Source organism: Heteronotia binoei, chromosome 21, assembly GCF_032191835.1.
Source record: "Heteronotia binoei isolate CCM8104 ecotype False Entrance Well chromosome 21, APGP_CSIRO_Hbin_v1, whole genome shotgun sequence".
In the NCBI taxonomy this organism is placed as follows: Eukaryota; Metazoa; Chordata; class Lepidosauria; order Squamata; family Gekkonidae; genus Heteronotia; species Heteronotia binoei.
The window spans coordinates 84,146,373-84,167,087 of NC_083243.1; the positions used below are offsets into that span (position 1 = coordinate 84,146,373).

Genomic DNA, 20,715 nt, shown 5'->3' on the forward strand with positions numbered 1-20,715 from the left:
ATTTAAAGTAGATATGCATATAATTTGGAGATTAACTTTTCCTGTGGACCTAAAACTATTTTATCAAACGGGTATTGTTCTGTATTGAAGCCTGTCATCTTGTCTATGACATACCTAGATTCGACTTGCATTCTCAACCATCAATTAATTTTAATATCCTTATTTTCCAGCTGATTATCTTTTCCCAACAAGTCCTTGTATCTATAATTCTGATTTGGTTTTAAAAGATTTGGATGGGTAAATGCTTCCACTGGAGAAACCCATCTTGGAATTTTTTGATAAGTTCTAATTTTTAACCATGATCATGTGTGATACAAGGATTTCCAAAACCAATGGTTCTTAAAATAGGAATGGCCTTCAAGTCTTTGATACCATAGATACGAATGCCACCCCATAGTAAGATCATGTCTCTCTAACAACAGTTGTCTCTTATCATTCAGTAGTATCCAGTCTCTTACCCACAAAAGCACAGAAGCTTTGTAATACAATTGCTAGTCTGGAAGGCCCATACCGGCTCTTAATTTGGAATCTTGCAATGTCTTTAGTTTGATTCTAGGTTTTTTGCCTTGCCAAACTTATTTGGAGACCAACTTGTTCAATTCTTGAAAAAATCCACTGTTTAAAAATACTGGAATAGTTTGAAACAAAAGTAATAGCTTTGAAAGGATATTCATCTTTATTAAGGCTATTCTTCCCATTAAAGATAGGTTCAAATCATGCCATTTTTCCAAGTCTTTTTAAGTAGTTTATCATAATTATCTGTTTTTAAATTGCTACACTTATTTGAAATAAGAACACCTAGGTATTTGCTTCTTTTCTCATACAAAAACCCTGATTTTTGCTGAAGAGATTGGATTTGTTTGATCATCATATTCCTTGTCAGAAATTTTTGTTTTGTGGTAATTAATCTTCAATCCTGCCCAGTAGCCAAATTGTGTGATCTTGTTTATAAGACAGTCTATTTAGTCTATTGGTTTTCTAATATAAAAACTAGATCAGCTGCAAAGGCTCTCAGTTTATATTGTTCACCTTTTATCACAGCTCCCTTGATACTTGCATCTTCCCTTATTTGGTTATTCAGTATCTCTAGAGATAGAATAAAAAGTAGAGGTGACAGTGGACAGCCTTGTCTTGTACCTTTTTGAATATTAATTGCATCTGTCAGTTCGCCGTGCACTGTCACCCTTGCACTTTGAAAAGAATGTATTGCTTCTACTGCTCTCAAAAAGTTTTCACCACATTCCATACTTTTCAATTGCTATAGCATATATCGCCAATGAACATTATCGAAGGCCTTCTCAGCATCCAAGCAAATTAGAGCCAATTGTTTCTCTGGATGAGTTTCATAATATTCCAAGATATTACAAACTGCAGCTTGTCTTACTGTTGCAGAATTTTTAAATACAGAGTACAGAAGGAAAAAGAAAAGCCGGTGGTCAACCCTCATGCCATTTAAAAATGGTGATCAGAGCGATGAGGCTAGGAGCAAGTGGGATCGGGGCAGCCGCCTTCGCTGGCACCCCCCATTCCACCGCTTGAGCACCCTACCTTCTGGGAGCCTTCCTGGGCCCCAAAGTCGAGTCGCCCTATGTGAGCGACCCCTCAAACAGTCCGATTTAGAAGCGGCTCTGGACGCACAGGTCCGGGCCGCTTCTAATCGCACATCGCCGAAACCGGAAGTCCTTGATCAAGGTATTTTTACAAATACCACCAAAAGCCCTATGGTCGCTATCAACACCCTCCACAGTATCCTCAGCAGAGGTCATTCCCACCTTCTCAACCTCAAATGAGGTGCAGGGCATCTCATAGGTCTAGGTCTATGGGTCCACAGCACCAGCAGTCCTTGAAAGAGGAACAGCTGGGTCAAAAAAGCTCCCTATGACTAGTGGCCCCTGTAAGAGTATTAGGGCTTTCTTTTTTGGACAGGCTCTCTCATTTTTCTGACCAGTGGTTCCAGATTACATCAGACACCTGGGTGTTACCTATTACTCAGTTTGGATCTTGTTTAGAGTTTTATGAGATACCACTGTAATGCTTCCCTCTCAAGCAATTGATAATGCAATGCCAGAGTTGGGACCAGAATTAGAGGCCCTAATTGACATGGGGGCAGTTCAGCTGCTATATCCAATCAGATTCTAGTAGGGGGTTCCATTCAGATTTTTTTCTTGTTCCCAAAAAAAGGCCGTGGCCTTAGGCCCATCTTGGATCTGAGAGATCTCAACTTTTTTCTTGTAGCTTAAAATACTGACTTTTCCATCAATATTTCATCAATACTGTGTTACAATTTTTAAGATTAAATTGTGGGTTCATAGTGCTTGACTTACAGGACACTTATTTTCACATAGCCATCCATCCATGTTACTATAAATATTTATAGTTCAAGTATGAGGGAAGGACTTATCAGTACAAAGAGCCCCTTAAGGCAGATTACAGCTATAATCAAGTTGTCCTGTGATGAGCCAAAAAGCCATTCCCACTGAATGTTAGGGTTCACTTTACAAGAGCTCAAGTGGCATCTGCAGCTTTTGCATCAAGTACACCACTAGCAGACAGGGCAGCAGCATGGTTGTCATTAGACACTTTTGTAAAACATTATACTGTCGAAAATGCAAGAAAGGAGATACCAATCAGAAAAGGATCTTTCACTCTTTTCCCATGAGAGCGTTGTCTCCCAATGTGGAACTGCACAGAAGACCGATGAAAACAGTGCTGCACTTCCCTGTAACTGTTCTTCATTGAGTTTCTACTGTGCAGGCACACATTCCCTCTCTCTTACTCCACTATGAGTTGGTGATAGCGCAGTTGTTCAGCTCACAGCAGCTCAGGAGAACTGACGGAAAGGGCAAGTGCCTCTTTCGGAACACTTAACCATTTGAGGAGGAAAACAGCTGCAAATGCACTCAAAAGGGGAGGTGCTCCCCCTGAGTTTTCTAGAACATTAAAGAAAAGCTGGAAAAACTTTCTGCTGGCTGGCCTGCATATGTGCAGTCTCAAGTGTGGGACTGCACAGAAGACAACTCAATTAACAGTTACAGGTAAGTGCAACACTGTTTAATAACTACTGCGGGGGTTATTCTTTTAAAACATAAGCTGGACCCCACTGCCCTTTTCTCAGGCTCAGAAGAATGGATGAAGGCCTGCCAGAAGGGCATGCAACCTACTTCCTTTCCTCCCTGATTACCATCCCCTGATGTGGGGGGTCTGTGCATGTTTGCATCTGTGTGGGAATGGTGAAGTAAGAATTGAGTAGGGGTTAGAGTGTCAGTAGAGTGAGCAGGGAGACATTAGAAGGCCAGAAGAGACTTGGTAACAGGCAGAATTCTACTCTTCTTGGTCCCTATTCACCACTTTCAGAATTCCTTGTAACTGTTCAGTTGTTAGGTATCTACTTGAGTAAGATCAAAAATCCTGTGTCCCAGACCCATGTGGTATGAACAAGAGGAGGCATATAAAGCAGTGTCCTCCCAGATGGTTATACTATGCGTCTACCTCATGAGAATTGAAAGGAAACATTATGGGCAATGAAAAGATGAATTAAAAATGTTTATTTCTAAAAGTTGCAACAAAAGCTACCTGTGGTGTAACTCCTTAAGCATCCTTGTTAACTCATGGTGTTTTTTTTTCTTTTGGTGCTTGAACAGGTAAAGAATTTAAGTTTGGATTCTTTGCCTTTTCTACGAATGTATTAACATACTCAATTCATCCTCTTCTGTTCTTTTTCCCCTTCCTTTTACACTGTGTTCTTGAAAGACTGGCTTCGGCTTGATTCTCGGAGATGTTGTAGTTCTGAATATCTGGCTTTGGGTGCTCCTACTGAAGTTGGATATCATCTGCGCACTGACTTTTCCTGTTTCCTGGAGAATGGAAGTCTGCATTCAGCCTTACTTAACAGTGCTACAATAATACTCCTTCTCTTTTCTTCCCTACAAGAGTGGAAAGAAGGCAGTGAAAGCAGTCCTTTGGGTTTCAGCAGATGGACTCAGAGTTGTTGATGAGAAAACCAAGGTTAGATGCTCTTGTAATGAGTCCTGTAAATGTGATCTGCTGTGATGTTGAGATGTAATGGTCTCCTTTGCTGTTTCCTCCTGATGCAAGTTTTTAAATATGTGAATGCCCAGCACAGCTTATTAGAGATACCAATGTATATGGCTCAGTATATCATTTCAGCTTTTATACCTCTCCATCATATAATGAAACAATTTAAAATTAGTTAAAAAAAAAACACTCTTGCATCATTGCAGTACTTTCTGGGGTTGGTGTCTGGTGTCTTGAAATCACCAGCTCAGTCACAATTTCCTTGTGCAGGTTGCTTTATTCATCAATCCATGCTCTTGAAGGTATGGTTAACTTCACTCAACTCAGGGCTACACTGCGGTACATGAGAGAAGAGCCATGATGCTTCTTCATCTAGCTTCCTCCCATTTTCCCTTCTTCCCTTTTTATAGCCCTTGAACCGGACTTGGCCCTCATCTTCTCTGTTCCCTGCTCTCCACAGCCACACCCTGCCTTAAAACACCTGGGTTGACAGCATCATTGCTCACTGACTCCATGACCGTTTTCGCACACAGCTTACCTTGCAGTCACAATCCTGTTCCCTCCGCAGCGTCTGTCAGATTTCCCACCATCTGCGCCGGAGTTACAGGAAGTGCCGCGGCTGGGTTTTAGCAGTTTACGTTTGCTACGCAAAAGCTGCGGCACTTCCTGTAACTTCAGCGCAGATGGTGGGAAATCCGACCAGACGTTGCGGAGGGAACAGGATTGTGACTGCGAAGTGAGCTGTGTGCGAAAACGGTCCATATCTTTTGAGCTTCCCTGGTCTGCCTTGTTGTTGAGGCTGTCTTGACTGCACTCGGTTGCAGTTAGCACCTTTCAGATCAAGGTGAGGAAGCTGGAGGTCTTGCCAGTAGTAACTTCAATAGAATGTAGATTGCATCCATTCTTTGATCTTATTTGAAAGAGGACTGCAAAATAATGACAACCACATAACCTGCTTCTGTTGTAGCTGTCACTTTATGCCAAAGACAAGGAGAACCTGAATATATAATTCCTTGTGGCACGTAAAGGGGCATGAGATAACTCTTCTCTGGTGCTATTTTGGACAGTGTTCTGAAAGTACAAGTCATCTTTCCTACCTTGGTTCTCAGCATGAAGTATCAGCTGTGAAAGTGGTTTATAGCTAAGTTTGGAGACACTGAACAAAAAACAGGCATCTATCATGAAAGACTTCAGTCTGAGGCTGGAGTTCTTCAGCAGAGAGCTGGAAAGTCCCTCATTCACATGTCATCTACAAACTCCCCAAATAGCTCTAGATCAGGGGTGGCCAACGGTAGCTGTCCAGATGTTTTTTGCCTACAACTCCCATCAGCCCCAGCCAGCATGGCCAATAGCTGGGGTTGATGGGAGTTGTAGGCAAAACATCTGGACAGCTACTGTTGGCCACCCTTGCTCTAGATAATCACACTTCTGCACTCTCTGCCACACATCTGTAATATGGGTGGGAAGGAGGACACCTGCAGAATTTCTGTGAAGATTTCTAGTATAGTCTGTAATAAAGCACTGCACAAATGCAAATATTGTTCCTAAAGCATTGCTTCATAGAAGCAAGGAAATCACATTATAAATGTAGACGGACTATGGCTGTTGGGATTACATACCATAATTATTCAGAGTTGTTTGAATTACCCACCAACTTTGGGTTAATAGGACAGATTTACTGCATTGGGAGACTTGCAGTGCTGTGGTGTACTTGCAGTGAATTTCCAAAGAGGGCTCTTCTAGTGCTGCTAACAGATATTTGCACTTAATTTTTAAGCAGGTGTAACTGCATAGGATGTTTTGGTCTCAGTTATGTTTTGATAAAACTGCTGAGCTAATACTAGCATTTTTGTGCTGATATTCTAAACATTAGTACTTTATTGTATAATCTTAGGTGGTAATATGCCTGCTGTAGTTGGAAGCAGAATATAGTGTTGCCCCTTTGTGGTTAGATATGTTAGTACAAGATTCCAAATATTAAATCTTTGAGGAAATTTGAGAATAAACTAACCATGAGGAAACACACAGAAAGACTTCTGAAGGGAGATTTCTTTAGTATTCATATTTATAGGCACTTCTTTCTGTTTTCATGTGTGTTAAGAGATACCCAGACTCATATATAGGATTTTTGAAAAGAGGGTTAACTGCCTATGAAGACAGATAAAAAATGAATCTCCTTTGTGCAAGTAGTTAAAATACTGATAGAGCAGCTGTAGAGCCAGATATGGATCAGCACAGAATAAAATATGGTTCTTGAAAACAGAAAATGGAATCTCTAACAAGGTATATTGCAGGAGTAGATAAGATGCTAGAATAACCAGTATGGATCAAGTAGGAAGCAAATGTTTGGGTGGGACAGGGTGCTGGATCAGATCAGTAGTCCAGCATCCTCTCTCACACAGTGGCCAACCATTTCCTCTGGACAGCCAACAACAGGGCATAGAGGCCAAGGCTTTCTCCTGATGTGGCCTCCTGACTCTGGGATTCAGAGGATTAGTGCCTCTGTTCCCCTCAGTCATTGTGGTCAGTAGCCATTGATAGACATCCTCCATTAATCTATCTATCCTCTGTTTATTCCTTAGCCATCACTACATCCTCTGGCAACAAATTCAATATTTTTATCACTTTCTGTGTAAAGTAGTATTTTCTTTTGTCTGTCCTGACCTACTGCCTGTCAGCTTCATTGGGTGCCCCCAAGTTCTAGTATTTTCAGAGAGGGAGAAAAAATTCTCTTTGTCAACTCTCTCCACCCCATGCATAATTTTATAAACCTCTTATCATTGTCTCCCCCCACCCTTAGTTATCTCGTTTCTAAATTGAAAAGTCTGGGACTTTTCTCAGAGGGAAAGTGCTCCAACTGCCTAATCATCTTGGTTGCCCTCCTCTGTACTTTTTCAAGCTCTGCAATGTCCTTTTTGAGATATGGTAACCTGAACTGTACACAGTGTTCTAAATAAGGCAACTTCATAGATCTATACAGGGGCATTACAATATTGGCCATTTTATTATCACTCCCTTTTCTAATAATCCCTAACAAGGAGGTAGCTTTTTCCACTGCTGCAGCACACTGGGTTGACACATTCATTCAGCTATCTACTATGCCCCCTGAGATCTTTTCCCCTCTCTTACACATGCCTTGCAGAAAGGGAAATAATAGAGGTGAACAGCTGCCAGGAATCCAAGTGCAACTCATATGAAGTTTAAAGCAACAACACAAGTTGCTCCTGTGTATGTTTCTTATGTTTTGTGTTTGCCAGTTCCTACTGAAGGCCTCACAACAACCAATATTTTGTCTATGGAACTCTTATGATTATTATTCAACATGTAAATTATCATCAGCAATGGCAAGTTGTGTATGTTGTGTTATACTAGGTAGCTTTTTGTTGATCTCTTGCTCTTTGTTGATCACACTCTGAATGTTGAATCAACTCTTTCATTGTAAAAGGTTTCAGATTCCTGTGATAGAGGGAGGGAAAAGGACATTTCTTGTTTCTTGCAATACATTCCATGTTCCTGTAATGCTAGTGTTTCTAAGAATTGTCCTCTTGGTATATTCTTTCTCTAGGACCTTATAGTTGATCAGACAATAGAGAAGGTTTCTTTCTGCGCTCCAGATAGGAATTTTGACAGGGCATTTTCTTACATCTGTCGAGATGGTACTACACGCCGCTGGATATGTCATTGTTTTATGGCTGTAAAGGACACAGTAAGTTGCTTTTCAGACCACAGAGAGAAGAGGGGGATAGCTACTCCAGTGGCTTTTTTTTTTTTTTTAAAGAAAGCCTTTTTGATTTCACACCAGAATTAACTATACAAACTGTGATCATATGGGAGTCATTTGTATAGAAGAATCTTGGTGTCTTATGAAATGGAAATGTTAGCATAATGCTGTTAGCCGCCCTGAGCCTGCTCCGGCGGGGAGGGTGGGATACAAATAAAAATTGTTGTTGTTGTTGTTGTTGTTGTACCATGAAGAAATATTTGAGCATTTGCAAAGCTAAAGTATTTGCAATTGGAAATATTACAGTCATGCATACCATGATAGTCCTGATGTTCCTTGACACAAAGACTGTAAGACTACTTACCAAACACTTTTTAAAAATTGTACTAGTTTTGTAGCACCAGTGTTTTAGTAAATGTTGCCTGAATTATACATCTCTTTAGTTATTGTATATTGGTAGTCACTTGTATAAAGGAATTTATTCTGTATAAGCCTGTGGTTTATGGCTGCATGTGGTAGTTACTCCTTTCTCTGAATTTTCCTGATTATGTTTTACAGAAAAGGCATGTATCATGTGTTGAATGTTAACTGTCATTTGACAGTGTTCAGACAAGACATGTGCCATCGTTTTTCACTTTTGTAAAGGATGCACTATCTTTTTCAGGGGGAGAGGTTGAGTCATGCTGTTGGCTGTGCATTTGCAGCCTGCTTGGAGCGAAAGCAAAAGAGAGAGAAGGAGTGTGGAGTGACTGCCACCTTTGATGCTAGCAGAACCACATTCACAAGAGAAGGATCATTCCGAGTAACAACAGCAACTGAGCAGGCAGAAAGAGAGGAAGTCATGAGACAGATACAAGATACTAAAGGTAATGGAATGCCAGTCTATCTATTTGGAATATGGACTGCACTGCTGTGCATCAGGTACTTTCTGAAGCTGTTATTTCACCTGCAAAATGCCTCTGGGATCACTCAATACTCATGATGAGTCCTGCTTCCAGATACCATCACACTGAGAGAATTTCACTGATGGAGTATTTTTTTTTGTCACTGTAGCTATAGAACACTCTCTTCCTGTTTGTTTTGCATTGTGAAAAGCTTTGAGTCACTGTAATAAACACAAACCAGTACTTATGAGATGAGATTGTGCAGTGGTCAGAAAGCTCAGTGAGATTAAGAATAATACTCAGTGGGTTACAGTTTATTTTGAGAGAGCATTTCAAGCTTTTGTACATGAAATACTGCTAAAATCCTCATCTGAAATCAGTATTTGAGAGAGCTACTGTGTGAGATTATTTGGGGGGAGGGGAGTTAAAAAGAGTAGTGTTAGTATCCCCTTGGCTTCCTAGCAACTGTCAAGGAAGTGAGACAAGGTTTCTTGCCTGTTTCTGCAGGGCCTATTTGTACTTTTACACTTAAGTTTCAAAATGTGTGATTGTTATTGTAGAACTCATACACATTTGCTTCCTATGTGTTAGTTTTAAAGTATTTTAAGTAATGGTTAAACATGTCTGTGTACTTTAGGAGGATGAGCCACAGACATGGATTTAGTTAAAGGGCCTTTAGAAAAATTGATGATTTCAGTTGGCCTGCAGGTTGTGTGAATTAAGATCTCTAACTATATCCTTTCAACAAACCATCTAGAGTGCTTCTGTACAACATATCAGTTACGATGCTCTTTGCACATCTAAGTGTGTAACTAAGCAGCAGTTGTAGTAGCTGTCTTATGGGAGGGTTTGGGAAGCCATGGTTTATCATTATTTTGATACATATTAGATTTTGAATAATATCAAAATAGAGCATTTTCCAGCTGAATTTCAACAGCCTGTTACAGCATCTTCATGGTTTTTCTCATGCAGTCCAATGGTATGCAGATGTGTGTCACAGTGTAAATTAATAATTTTGAACTGCCAGAATGGATGTGGTCACATTCAGCATTGAAGGACAATGGTGGTTCACACTACGGGTTGTGCACAAAAAAAATTAGTATTTTTCGGGTTCGGGTGTATTGAATCACCAAAATATCAATATTTCCCAATATTCCACAGCTTCTCATACCAATATTGGGATTTGGGAAATAACTGGGAATGCCAAATTTATCAGCTATGGCCTTCCAGGTTCACTCATGCTCGCAAAACACATTTAAAGGGACGGTCTGTTTAAATGCATTTGGCTTCTCTTGCCCCATGGTTTAAACTGCAGGCCAGGAGAAGCTGCGATTCAGTATTGCCGTGCCATGCTGAATAAAAGCCAAATAATATTGGCTTTTTCAGGATTCTCTATATTGGTAGCTGATTACAGATTAGATAATCCAAGTCAGGTTAGGAAATACCAGAAAAATACTGATAAGGTATTTTTTGGATATTTATTCAACTCAGTAAATACCAAATGTAGACCCCTGGTTCATACCTTAGAATCGTTGGAGGGATTTATTGATGATTAACATAACAGCAGCAGTGCATTTGGAGAGAGAAATGGACTGCAACCCTTCATCTATGGATCAGTCTGGTTCTGTTGGCACAGTCTAGTCCTATTGCATTAACCAAACAGGAGAGCTAGTTGAGTAACATGTATGCATACAAACTCTCTGAATTCATAGTCCAGAAAAAAATATTTCTTAATGAGTTCTTGGAAGTCTTTGCAAATTACTCTGAACAGAAAAGGTTTGGATCATCATCTATGTGCCAGAATAGAGATCTACTTTGGTTGTTTGAACAGTTGCTAGAGTTTGTGGATACTACAGAGGTTGATTTAATCTGCATAATAGATCAATTGTAAAGGATGGAGAAGGGCCATGACTGTGATAGTGCACCTGCTTGGCATGCAGAAGGTCCCAGGTTTAATCCACAGCAGTTCCAGTTAAAAGAATCAGGTAGTAGGTGATTTAAAAGACTTCTACCTGTGACCCTGAAAAGCAGTCAGAATAAACAATACTTGACTATGATAGACCAATGTTCTGATTACTGTTTATGTTTATCCTGAGGTATAATTAAGGTATTATAAACAGATTAATTGAACTAGTTTTTAGTTGTGCATTAACTATGATAAAATTGCAACGGCCATAGGAAATCAGAAAAGTTAGCATTTTGCGTCAATTAAAGTTATTGGATGATTTCTAAAATAATGCAGGTTATCCTGTACCGGGGCATCTGGACCGTGGCGGTGTGGCGGTGCTGATGTTGCTGGACCTGTCGGCCGCGTTCGACACGGTCGACCATCGACTACTGACCCGCCGCCTCGCCGATGTAGGGGTGAGGGGGTCTGCCTTACAATGGCTTTCCTCCTTCCTCGAGGATCGGGGACAAAGGGTGGCAATTGGGGGCGAGCGGTCCCAGAGGCGCACACTGGACTGTGGAGTGCCTCAGGGGGCAGTTCTCTCACCAATGTTATTTAATATCTATATGCGCCCCCTTGCCCAGATTGCTAGGAGACATGGACTTGGGTGCCATCAATATGCAGATGACACCCAACTCTATCTACTAATGGACGGCCGGCCTGACTGCGTCCCAGAGAATTTAGACCAGGCCCTGCAGGATATGGCAACTTGGTTGAGGAGGAGCGGGCTGAAATTGAATCCAGCAAAGACAGAAGTCCTTTGTCTAGGTCGGGGCGCTCGGGGAGGGGAAATACCTCTCCCAGTCTTCGACGGGGCGCCGCTGAAAGCGGCGCGCTGGGTGAGGAGCCTGGGAGTCTTACTGGAGCCTTCACTATCAATGGAGGCCCAGATTGCAGCCACTGCCAAGTCAGCCTTTTTCCATCTAAGACGGGCAAAGCAGCTGGCTCCCTTCCTAGAGTGCCAAGATCTGGCAACGGTGATTCATGCAACGGTCACCTCGAGACTGGATTACTGTAATGCCCTCTACATGGGGCTGCCTCTGTACCGAACCCGGAAGCTGCAGCTGGTGCAGAATGCGGCGGCTAGACTGCTGTTGGGGCTTCCCAAGTGGGAGCACATACAGCCTGGGCTGCGCGAGCTGCACTGGCTGCCAGTTGTATACCGGGTTCGTTACAAAGTGCTGGTCATTACCTTTAAAGCCCTATATGGTCGAGGACCTGTCTACCTTAGGGACCGTCTCTCCTCATATGAACCCCAGAGAGCACTGAGGTCAGCCGGGAAAAACTTGTTGACTATTCCCGGACCGAGAGAGGTGAAGTTGCAAAGCACTCGTAACCGGGCCTTCTCCTCTATAGCTCCGAGCCTATGGAACCAACTTCCAGAGGAAATGCGGGCCCTGCGGGACCTTGAACAATTCCGCAGGGCCTGCAAGACCATCCTCTTCCGATTGGCTTTCGCTGAAGAAGAAGGAAATTGTTAAGAAAAACTGCCATCATAAAAGCAAATATAGCATTAGCACTTTTATTAATTAACTTTTAAAATTTGATCTGAATTTTAGTTAAACTGTTTAAATGTAATTTTATTTATTCTTGTATGATTGATGCTTGAATTGTGCTGTTAGCCGCCCTGAGCCTGCTCTGGCAGGGAGGGCGGGATACAAATAAAATTTTGTTGTTGTTGTTGTTGTTGTTGATCCTCCGAAGAGTACAGTAAACTTGCTCATTCAAATATGTTTAACAGATAGCACTTTTTCAAATACGTCTTTTCTCCCCCCACACTGTAGTTGAAACGGATGTGAAAACAGCTGCCTCAGGTGCTGCATCTGGCAATACAGTCCCATCTTCGAGTTCCCCTACCTCTCCTACTGCTGATGTTGCAGCATCTGGTGACAAAGAGTCAAATAACCCTCATGCTATTCCACGAAGACATGCTCCTATAGAGCAGCTTGCTAGACAAGGTTCATTCAGAGGCTTCCCTGCACTTAGCCAGAAGATGTCCCCATTTAAACGTCAGCTTTCTTTGCGAATAAATGAGTTACCTTCAACGGTGCAAAGGAAGACAGACTTTCCCATGAAAAACTCAGGTGAGGCAAAATTTGATCTTGTGTTTAAATGCTCATAGTTGCATAGAATGCATTGAGTTCGTTTGCTCTCTGTATATGAAAGAGGTCTTAACAGGTGTGATATTTTCCCTTGAAGAGAAGATGACATTGACAACTGGGTACTCTCCTACCCACAATTCCTGGAGGAGGAAGTAGACTTCTACTCTGTCTCCAGTGAAGAGAGAGTGCCCACCATCCTCTGTTCTGTGTCTTGCCTCCTCCTGAGAACAGGGCAAGGAAAGAGTTTCATGTTTTTTCACTTAACTCTTCGCTTGTTTCTTCCTCCATGTGCCTTTATTGGATCTGTCTCTTCTCTTCAAGTGAAAATGGAACAATGGACTTATTGTGAAGATTCCTTTTACTTGAAGAAGAGGAGGACACTCTGGAACCACCCTGGGTTTTTTGAGGGGGAGGGGAGAGGGGGTTGCTTCTTCAAAGGATTTGGACCTGTGGAGAGGGGAGATCAGTGCCAGTCTTAAGTTTCTCACATTCCAATTTGTAAGTTGGCTTTGCTGTTTGAGACTATCCTTTGCACCTTCTGTTACTTTGCATGTGCATTATGGTCTATTTGTGAATATCTTCTGCTGCAGAGTTTGTTTCTAGTAAGGCACACTCTGAGATGGGTTACGCTGAGGGTTACCATCCTCTAGGCAGCACCTGGAGATGTCTGGCTTTTACAGTTGTTCTCCAGACGATTAAGATCAGTTCCCCTGGAGAAAGTGGTTGTTTTGAAGGGTGGATTCTATGGCATTATACCATGTGAAGGTCCCTCCCCTCGCCTCCCCAAACCCTATCCTTCCCTGGTTCCACTCCCAAAATGTCTAGGTATTTCTCAACCCAGAGTTGGCAACCCAAGTTACACTTAACTACAGAAGTCTCCAAACTGAGGATAGTGGATGCTTCCTCACCAGTGTAGACTGAAGCAGCAGCAGACTTCCTGCCTCCAGGAACTGTGAGTAGGAAGAATACCCAATTGCCAGAGTGTTCTCTTCAGGTAAAAGAAACCTTCACAGTAAGTCCAGTGTTCCATTCTCTACCCTTCCTCATTGTGATGCAACTAAGGCCCTAATTTCTCTACTTTTGCTCCATTGTTTTATTTACCTCTGCTCTCGGGTTTATTTTTTATAATTTATAGAGATAGACTTGTTAACCTGCAGGAACAAAAGCACAATATATCATGACACCTTAGATTTACAGATTGATTAGCATAAACTGTTATTCAGAGTGTCTGCTGAAATGGGCTCCAGCCCATAAAAGCTTATGCTACAATCAAGTTGTTAGTCTCAAAGGTGCTGCAGGACTCCTTTTTTGTGTTTACTCTGTAAGGTGTTTTGGCATATTATTTATACCTAACTGTAAAAGCTGTGTTAACTATAATAAATTGTTCTGCTTGAACAGCTTGGAGCATGTTCAGAGAGAGAGAGCAACTTTCCCCCAGCTTTCTTGTCTTTAATCAGTATATTTTATTGTACATGTTGGTGGAAATTGTGAAGTTTGCACAGTTGGTCTTAAAATGTGCTGGATGGGACAGTGGGATAAAATTTCTCAGCTAAGTCAGACAGTTTTTGAATCCTGTTTTCTAGAGTTCTCTTTTTGCTTGATCTTGCATAAATATTCTGAGTGGAAGTGGGGGAGGGGAATGTGGGGACTTGAAGCCCTCTTTTTGTCTCCATATTGGTGTAATTTGTGGGGTTTTTTTTTCAGTTCCTGAAGTTGAAGGAGAAGCAGATAGCATTAGTTCCCTCTGCTCCCAGATCACAAATGCATTCAGCGCTCCATCTGAGGACCCCTTCTCCTCTGCCCCCATGACAAAACCAGTCACTGCTGTTGCACCACAGTCTCCAGCTGTTCAAGGTATGTCCTCTCTCCACTTGAGCAGTTGTGATGCTTGCTATGTATGTAGTGCTGCTTTCTTTGTGATGTAATGGCTTTTATGTCTTGAAGTGTCTTGCAGCCCTTTCATTTGCATTTGAAGTCATTCTGCATTTCTCATTTATAGTTTGCAGGAAGGTAACATCTGGGAAAATGACAAACAGGAGAACCCACACAAACTATTCAGCTACACGCTAATTACATAAAAGGAAGCACAATAAAAGGCCACAGGGGTCACTTTAGAATCTAGGACCTATTTAAGCATCTGAACTCCAAATAATTTTTTTAAAAAATCTGTGAACATATTGGAATTATATTTAGGTTTCTGCCTTTTCAGGTTGACTAATATAAGCGCCCCCTAAAGCACACCCTTGGGCCCACTCAACGGAATCATCTGTGGCTGTGGCCCTGAATCAAAGATGATCTGGCACTCCTGGTATTCAAGCTTTCCCCTTGTTGTCCCAAAACTGTATGGAGCATGAAGCCTTTGCTTTGACTGTGTGGATATTTGCATCTGCAGCACATGATCACTACATAATTGTTGGCTTTGAATTTTCAGTATGCTGAAAATAGTACAGCTTTTTTTGGTCAGAAAAGGGAAAGCTGATCCAGCTGCAATTTAAATCTAAAACATGGAGACTGCCTTATTAGCTTTCTGCTACAATATCTGTTTAAAAAATCACCCTGTTGTCTTACTACAGAGCTAGCAGAAAATTAATTTCTTGGTGGAAAGGGACCATGGAAAAAACTTATAGATTAGGAATTAGCTATGTTATTATGTGTTGCATGTCGGTAGAAATCAAGGATTCATTTTAATGTCCCAGTCATCTGCATGCCTTGCATGAATTAACAGCCTTGATGTTGTCTGCTCCCATTTTAGTTAATGGCACTGCCTCTGCCTTCAGTGTGCTTGCTGCTAAGCCAGTTCAAACTACTGTAGCACCCACAGCAATACCAGTTCGTGAAACCAATCCCTGGGCTCATGCCCCAGTTGCTCCGGTTGCTGCTAAAACTGGAGCTGCAGCCACTCTTTCTGGTAAGACTGGGTACAAATCCTGTGTGTGGCATTTAGAGGGGTTAAATGTGTGGTGAAGGGCTAGATTGGCCTTATCAAATATAGCAGATTAGGTTTTTAGGCTATTTGTTCATAGCTTGGATCAACTAGGAATTTTCAGTGGAGTGCAACTCGCTACCCTCCCCCCCCCTAAAAAAAAAATGCTGGTGTCCCTGTCCCCCGGAACATCTTGAGGTGTGACTCAGAGGAGAGCAATGTGAGGGAGTAATCAGCAACAATTGGCCCCCACTTCTGTCTGTGGAGGCCCACCAGTGGATCCACTATTAAAAACATACTTTGTTTGAAGAAGAGTTTTAATTTTAAGGGGAAAGTGAACTTTATCTGAAATTACTGGGTGAAATGAAACTTCTGATTTATCTCAGTTAAAAAAAGAATTTTAGGGTTTGGGAAATAATTTATTGTAATAGAGCAATAGTTCTTTTGATGCTCAAAAAAATAATTGTGTGACCTTTCAGAAAACCAAAGTTAGATTCTGCCTGAGATACTGTACCCAGACAACAGGTACAGACGCTGTGGCTTCTTAGCTGTAGTATATGTGCTCTGCCACGAGTTGTAAGTGGGAACCAATATAATTAAGGTTAAGTGGCAAGCCCTTACTTATGGGATGGTGAGGAAATGGGATAGTAATTCATGCTCTTTCCAATACAAAACATCAGAGTTGGTAAGTCAGATTAGGGGAGGAGGTGAAGTGTATGGATGGATGGGAATGAAGCAGGATCCAGGAAGATATTATATTGTTGAAATCATTAGTCCAAAGAAACTGAAATTTTAAGTGTTGAATATTACAGAGCAATTAGAGAGTGGTTAACACACTGCATTGCATAAAAAAGAATAAGGAAAGAGTAGAGGTGAAGGAAGGGAAAGAAGGAAAGCAACAAGTTGTCAGTAAGTACAGTTTCAAATTATATGTATGCATTTTGCAAAATGTGAGTTGGAGTAGTGGAGTTCATATATGTGAAAGAAAGTGCAGCCATCTCGTCTTGTAACCTGTGATCTGATAATTGGGCAAGCATTGTGTGTGTTCCTTTTTCTGAACTGGACAGCACATACATCTGCCAACCTTGGCCTTAATACAGTGTGGTGGCCCAGCTATAAGTAGCATTCTCCTTTCTGAGTTTAGGAATAAGGAGGACCTGGTCTAGAAACTCTGGATGAGGTGAAAAGGAGAGCAAGAGTCCCTTAATAGTTTTTTCCTTAACATCCAGTCTTCACACATCCTGCTATTCTGTTTTGATATCCAGGGTGGTTCTTATTAAAGTAGTTGAAAGCTGTGTTATGCCCAATATACTGTCTGTAGCCATGCATGGATAATCTCAGTTTCTACTTGCATAAGTTCAATTAAAGTAATCTTCCATGTTAATTTCAGTGGGTGCAGTGTTTGCCCAGCTAATGATACAAATCTGAATTTAGAGATCTATGAATGTTGTGAGGTGACTGGAAGCTGAAGTTGCCTCAGCTACTCCCTTGGTTGCCTTTTCCAAACTTCAGGAGTCAGAAAAGAGTGAAAGGTATACTTGGGTGAGATTTTGCCTAAACGGTGTTTTCCTTCATAGGTACTGAATGGAGTTCCAATTCTGGGGCAGCCTCACCCAATTTGTTCCAAGGAAACCACAGACGCACTCCCTCTGAAGCAGACCGCTGGCTGGAAGAAGTATCTAAAACTGTCCGAGCACAGCAACCACAGCCACCTCCCCAGCCACTCCTTCAGCCTCCTGTGGCAGTTTCTCAGGCAGCACCAGCTTTTCCAGTCAGCACCTTCATTGCTCCTCAGCCAGTGCCCGTTGGAGTGGTGCAGCCAATGCAGCCTGCGTTTATCCCTGCTCAACCATATGCCATAGCGAATGGGATGCCCTACTCAGCTCCCAGTGTACCAGTGGTTGGGATAACTCCTTCCCAAATGGTAGCCAATGTGTTTGGCACAGCAAGCCATCCTCAAGTGTCCCACTCTCATCAGTCACCCAGTCTTATAAAGCAGCAGACATTCCCTCAATATGAAACTAACAGTGCTACTACTAGCCCTTTCTTTAAACCTCCTGCCCAGCAGCAAAATGGCTCAGCTGCTTTCAATGGTGTAGACACTGCCAGATGGCCCACAGAGGACAAGCATATACAATCTCCTGCAGTTGCCCAGAAGGTCGATCAATTTGAAGCACAGTGGGCAGCGCTGGAAAGCAAGTCGAAGCAGCGTACCAACCCCTCTCCAACTAACCCTTTCTCAAGTGAATTACAGAAGACTTTTGAAATTGAACTTTAAGCAGTCCTGTGGCTTGTGCTTTAGTCTCTGTGTGTGTGTGCGTGTGTGTGGTGGGGGTTGAGTGAAAGAGGGCAAGGGGCAGAGAGGATATCCAAACAGCACACTCAATCATTGATGTTCCCATAGAATCAGAGTTGGGTATAGAGGGGAGTGGTCATGGGGGAGAGGCTCCAAGCTCCAGCCACATCACTATTGGGGAATAATCCAGGAAATGTACCCTTACTGCCTTCCTCCCTGCTTGGGAGCCTGGACTGCAGAGGAAACCTCGGAAGGGCTGAAGATGGGAACTGAGCCCTGAAGCCCTTTTTCCACAAGAACTTCTGATGACCTTCTACAACAAAAAGCAAATGCCACTATTGTTTAAGGGGTCTCAACTTTGTTGTGAGTGCTCCATTCTCTGGAGGAAAGAGGAGTTGTGAACAGGTGAGAGGGGAAAATATGAAAGCTGCTCTGGATATAATGCTTGTGGAAAAGAATGAGCTTCCATTTTGAGTAACACAATGATTATATATAAAAACAAAGCCAAAATCTTTATTTTTATGCATTTTAGATTATTTTAAATAGCTCTAGATATTAAAAGTTGAATGAGTTGTAAGTAATCTTGCCAAAGGTATAAAAGGTGGTTGGATGTAAAATTGTAAATAAGATTGATTTATCACTGATTCTTATAATCAGTAATATGGGAGTAGGTTCGGGAGGAGACTTCCTAGCTTGTTCTTCTGTGTTCATTGTAAGTAGCATATTGCAACTACAATCATGACCAATAAAAACACACATTATAGAGTAGTTTAAGAGCAGTATTGTCTTGGTTTGAAAACAATTGGTAAATTCTATCTTTTTTTTAAGGAATCAAACTAGGTGATACTACATATAGGTTCTTCCATATACTGCTGCAATTTCATTGTTTTTATTGTATTGTGACAGTTTACTGTAACCATATCTACAATCAGGTCTACTGAGGAACCCATTTTATGTATGTTCAGTATATTTTAATTTTTTAAAAAAAGATAAAGCTTATTTCCCCACTGTTCTATGTGAAAGCTTGTGGCTAGACTACAGCTGTTCCATGTCCTTCCTCTGACAAATCATGAACTCCATATTTTTAATTTTAAAACTTGGCCTTACAAGCAAATGTAAGTTATATATATTTGTACTGATGATTTATAATCTGCTTTAACAGAAATAAATGTTGGTAGTACATGATGTGGCTCTCTGAGCAACTTTCCTTCTTTGAACTAACAAAGCCCACACTGAACATCCTTGCTTTTTTATTGATTACTGACAGCAAGCGCTCTGAATGTCAGGTTCCATGTGAGTGTCTATACACAGGTATACATGCACACTACCAACCATCAAGCCTGAGAACTTGTATTGTAAGAAACATTGTGACTGAGGGGAATGTCTGGTATTCTAGATATTGTTCTCCTTTTTGTGGCTGAATATTAATCATGTAACATAAATGTAGCTGGATGATCAAATGATGCTGTGAACAAAGGCTGGACACAGATTCTGATGTTTTTATTTCATTTGGTTTTTTGTCACTAGGCCATCATTTGTAATCCTGAGACCTGTACTAAAGAAATCTTAATAATTTTAGCCTTAAGCAATGATGTTTCAAAATCTAGTAGTAGCAATTAATGTATAATGTCTTGGCATGCAGCATCAGATATGGCTAACTTCAGTATCTCTGGCATCCAGTGAAGCAGTCCCAAATACTTTCAGTTTAATACTGGGCCACTTGGTGATACAAGTGATACTTCTTACTGAAGCAATTTTTGTTTAGTATGGCAGGCAGATAACGGTAGATTTTCTTTCCAGCATATCTGAGCACCTTTTCAGTTACATGCTTGCTTCTGCAAACTGCTCCCTTGAGTAAGAACATGGAACAGATGGAGTGTGTGTGTGTGTGTCTCACATACAAACTAGTTCTAGACCTAGAATTTGGGAAGGCTCACTTTACCATTCAGCTTTATGAGTAGTTGTATGTATTTTTCACACAATTTTTAGATACATGAGAGCCTGAAGAGAGCATGCTGCTACATACTGTAATGTGGTAATTGGTCATTTGATTGATATCTTAAAAGCTACTTGCATAGCAGCAACTTACAACATGTGTATGATTGCAATTGGTCAATATGATTTTTATAGCTGTTAAAGTGTTCAAATTAGGGATGTGCACATTAAAAAATTTAGTATTTTCCAGGTTTGGGTATATGAAACCTGTAAAATAACAGTATTATATTGGTATGATATTGGGATTTGGGAAATAATTGGCAGTGCCAAATTTATTTGGCAAAACTCCTTTTACATGGCAAGAGCCATTAAACCCTTCTATTCCACCCCCTACCCCCCCGAGCGGGGAGAACAAAAGGGAGCACTGAAATAGCTTCCTCCAATTTAAACTGAACAGTGCAGTGGATTAGGGTTGCCAGGTCCAATTCAAGAATTATCTGGGGACTCTGGAGTGGAGCCAGGAGCAAAGTTGTGAGAAGCAGAATTGGAGTTCTGGCCATCACATTTAAACGGGCCGCATACCTTTTAAATGCCTTCCCTCCATTAGAAATAATGAAAGATAGGAACACCTTTTGGGGCCCATAGAATTTGAAACTTGGAGGGTGTTTTGAGGAGAGGATTCAGATGTTATGCTATAAATTTGGTGCCTCTGCTTCAAAAAACAGCCCCCCCCCCCCCAGATACCTGCAGATCAATTCTCCATTATACCCTATGGGAATTGGTCTCCATAGAGAATAACAGAGTGCCCAGCAGACAATCCCCTCCCCCCCTCCCGCTTTCTGATGACTCTGAAGTGGGAGGGGGGTAGCCT

The 20,715-nt window shown here is 41.5% G+C and overlaps 1 protein-coding gene across 9 annotated transcripts in view; it reads left to right on the forward strand.

Moving 5' to 3' along the window:
• NUMB (NUMB endocytic adaptor protein) overlaps nt 1-19,094 on the forward strand; it is a 106,536-nt gene extending 87,442 nt beyond the window's left edge. For 6 of the 9 annotated variants that reach the window (XM_060263295.1, XM_060263298.1, XM_060263300.1 and 3 more), the window contains 7 exons: nt 3,931-4,005; nt 7,601-7,741; nt 8,421-8,622; nt 12,373-12,672; nt 14,395-14,544; nt 15,443-15,598; nt 17,191-19,094. In XM_060263295.1, coding sequence (XP_060119278.1) covers nt 3,931-4,005; nt 7,601-7,741; nt 8,421-8,622; nt 12,373-12,672; nt 14,395-14,544; nt 15,443-15,598; nt 17,191-17,891 — 1,725 coding nt within the window. In that variant the 3' untranslated portion in view covers nt 17,892-19,094. The remainder of the gene's footprint in view (nt 1-3,930; nt 4,006-7,600; nt 7,742-8,420; nt 8,623-12,372; nt 12,673-14,394; nt 14,545-15,442; nt 15,599-17,190) is intronic. The other 3 variants (XM_060263301.1, XM_060263302.1, XM_060263304.1) reach the window with 1 other exon arrangement.
• The last annotated feature ends 1,621 nt before the right edge of the window (nt 19,095-20,715 follow it).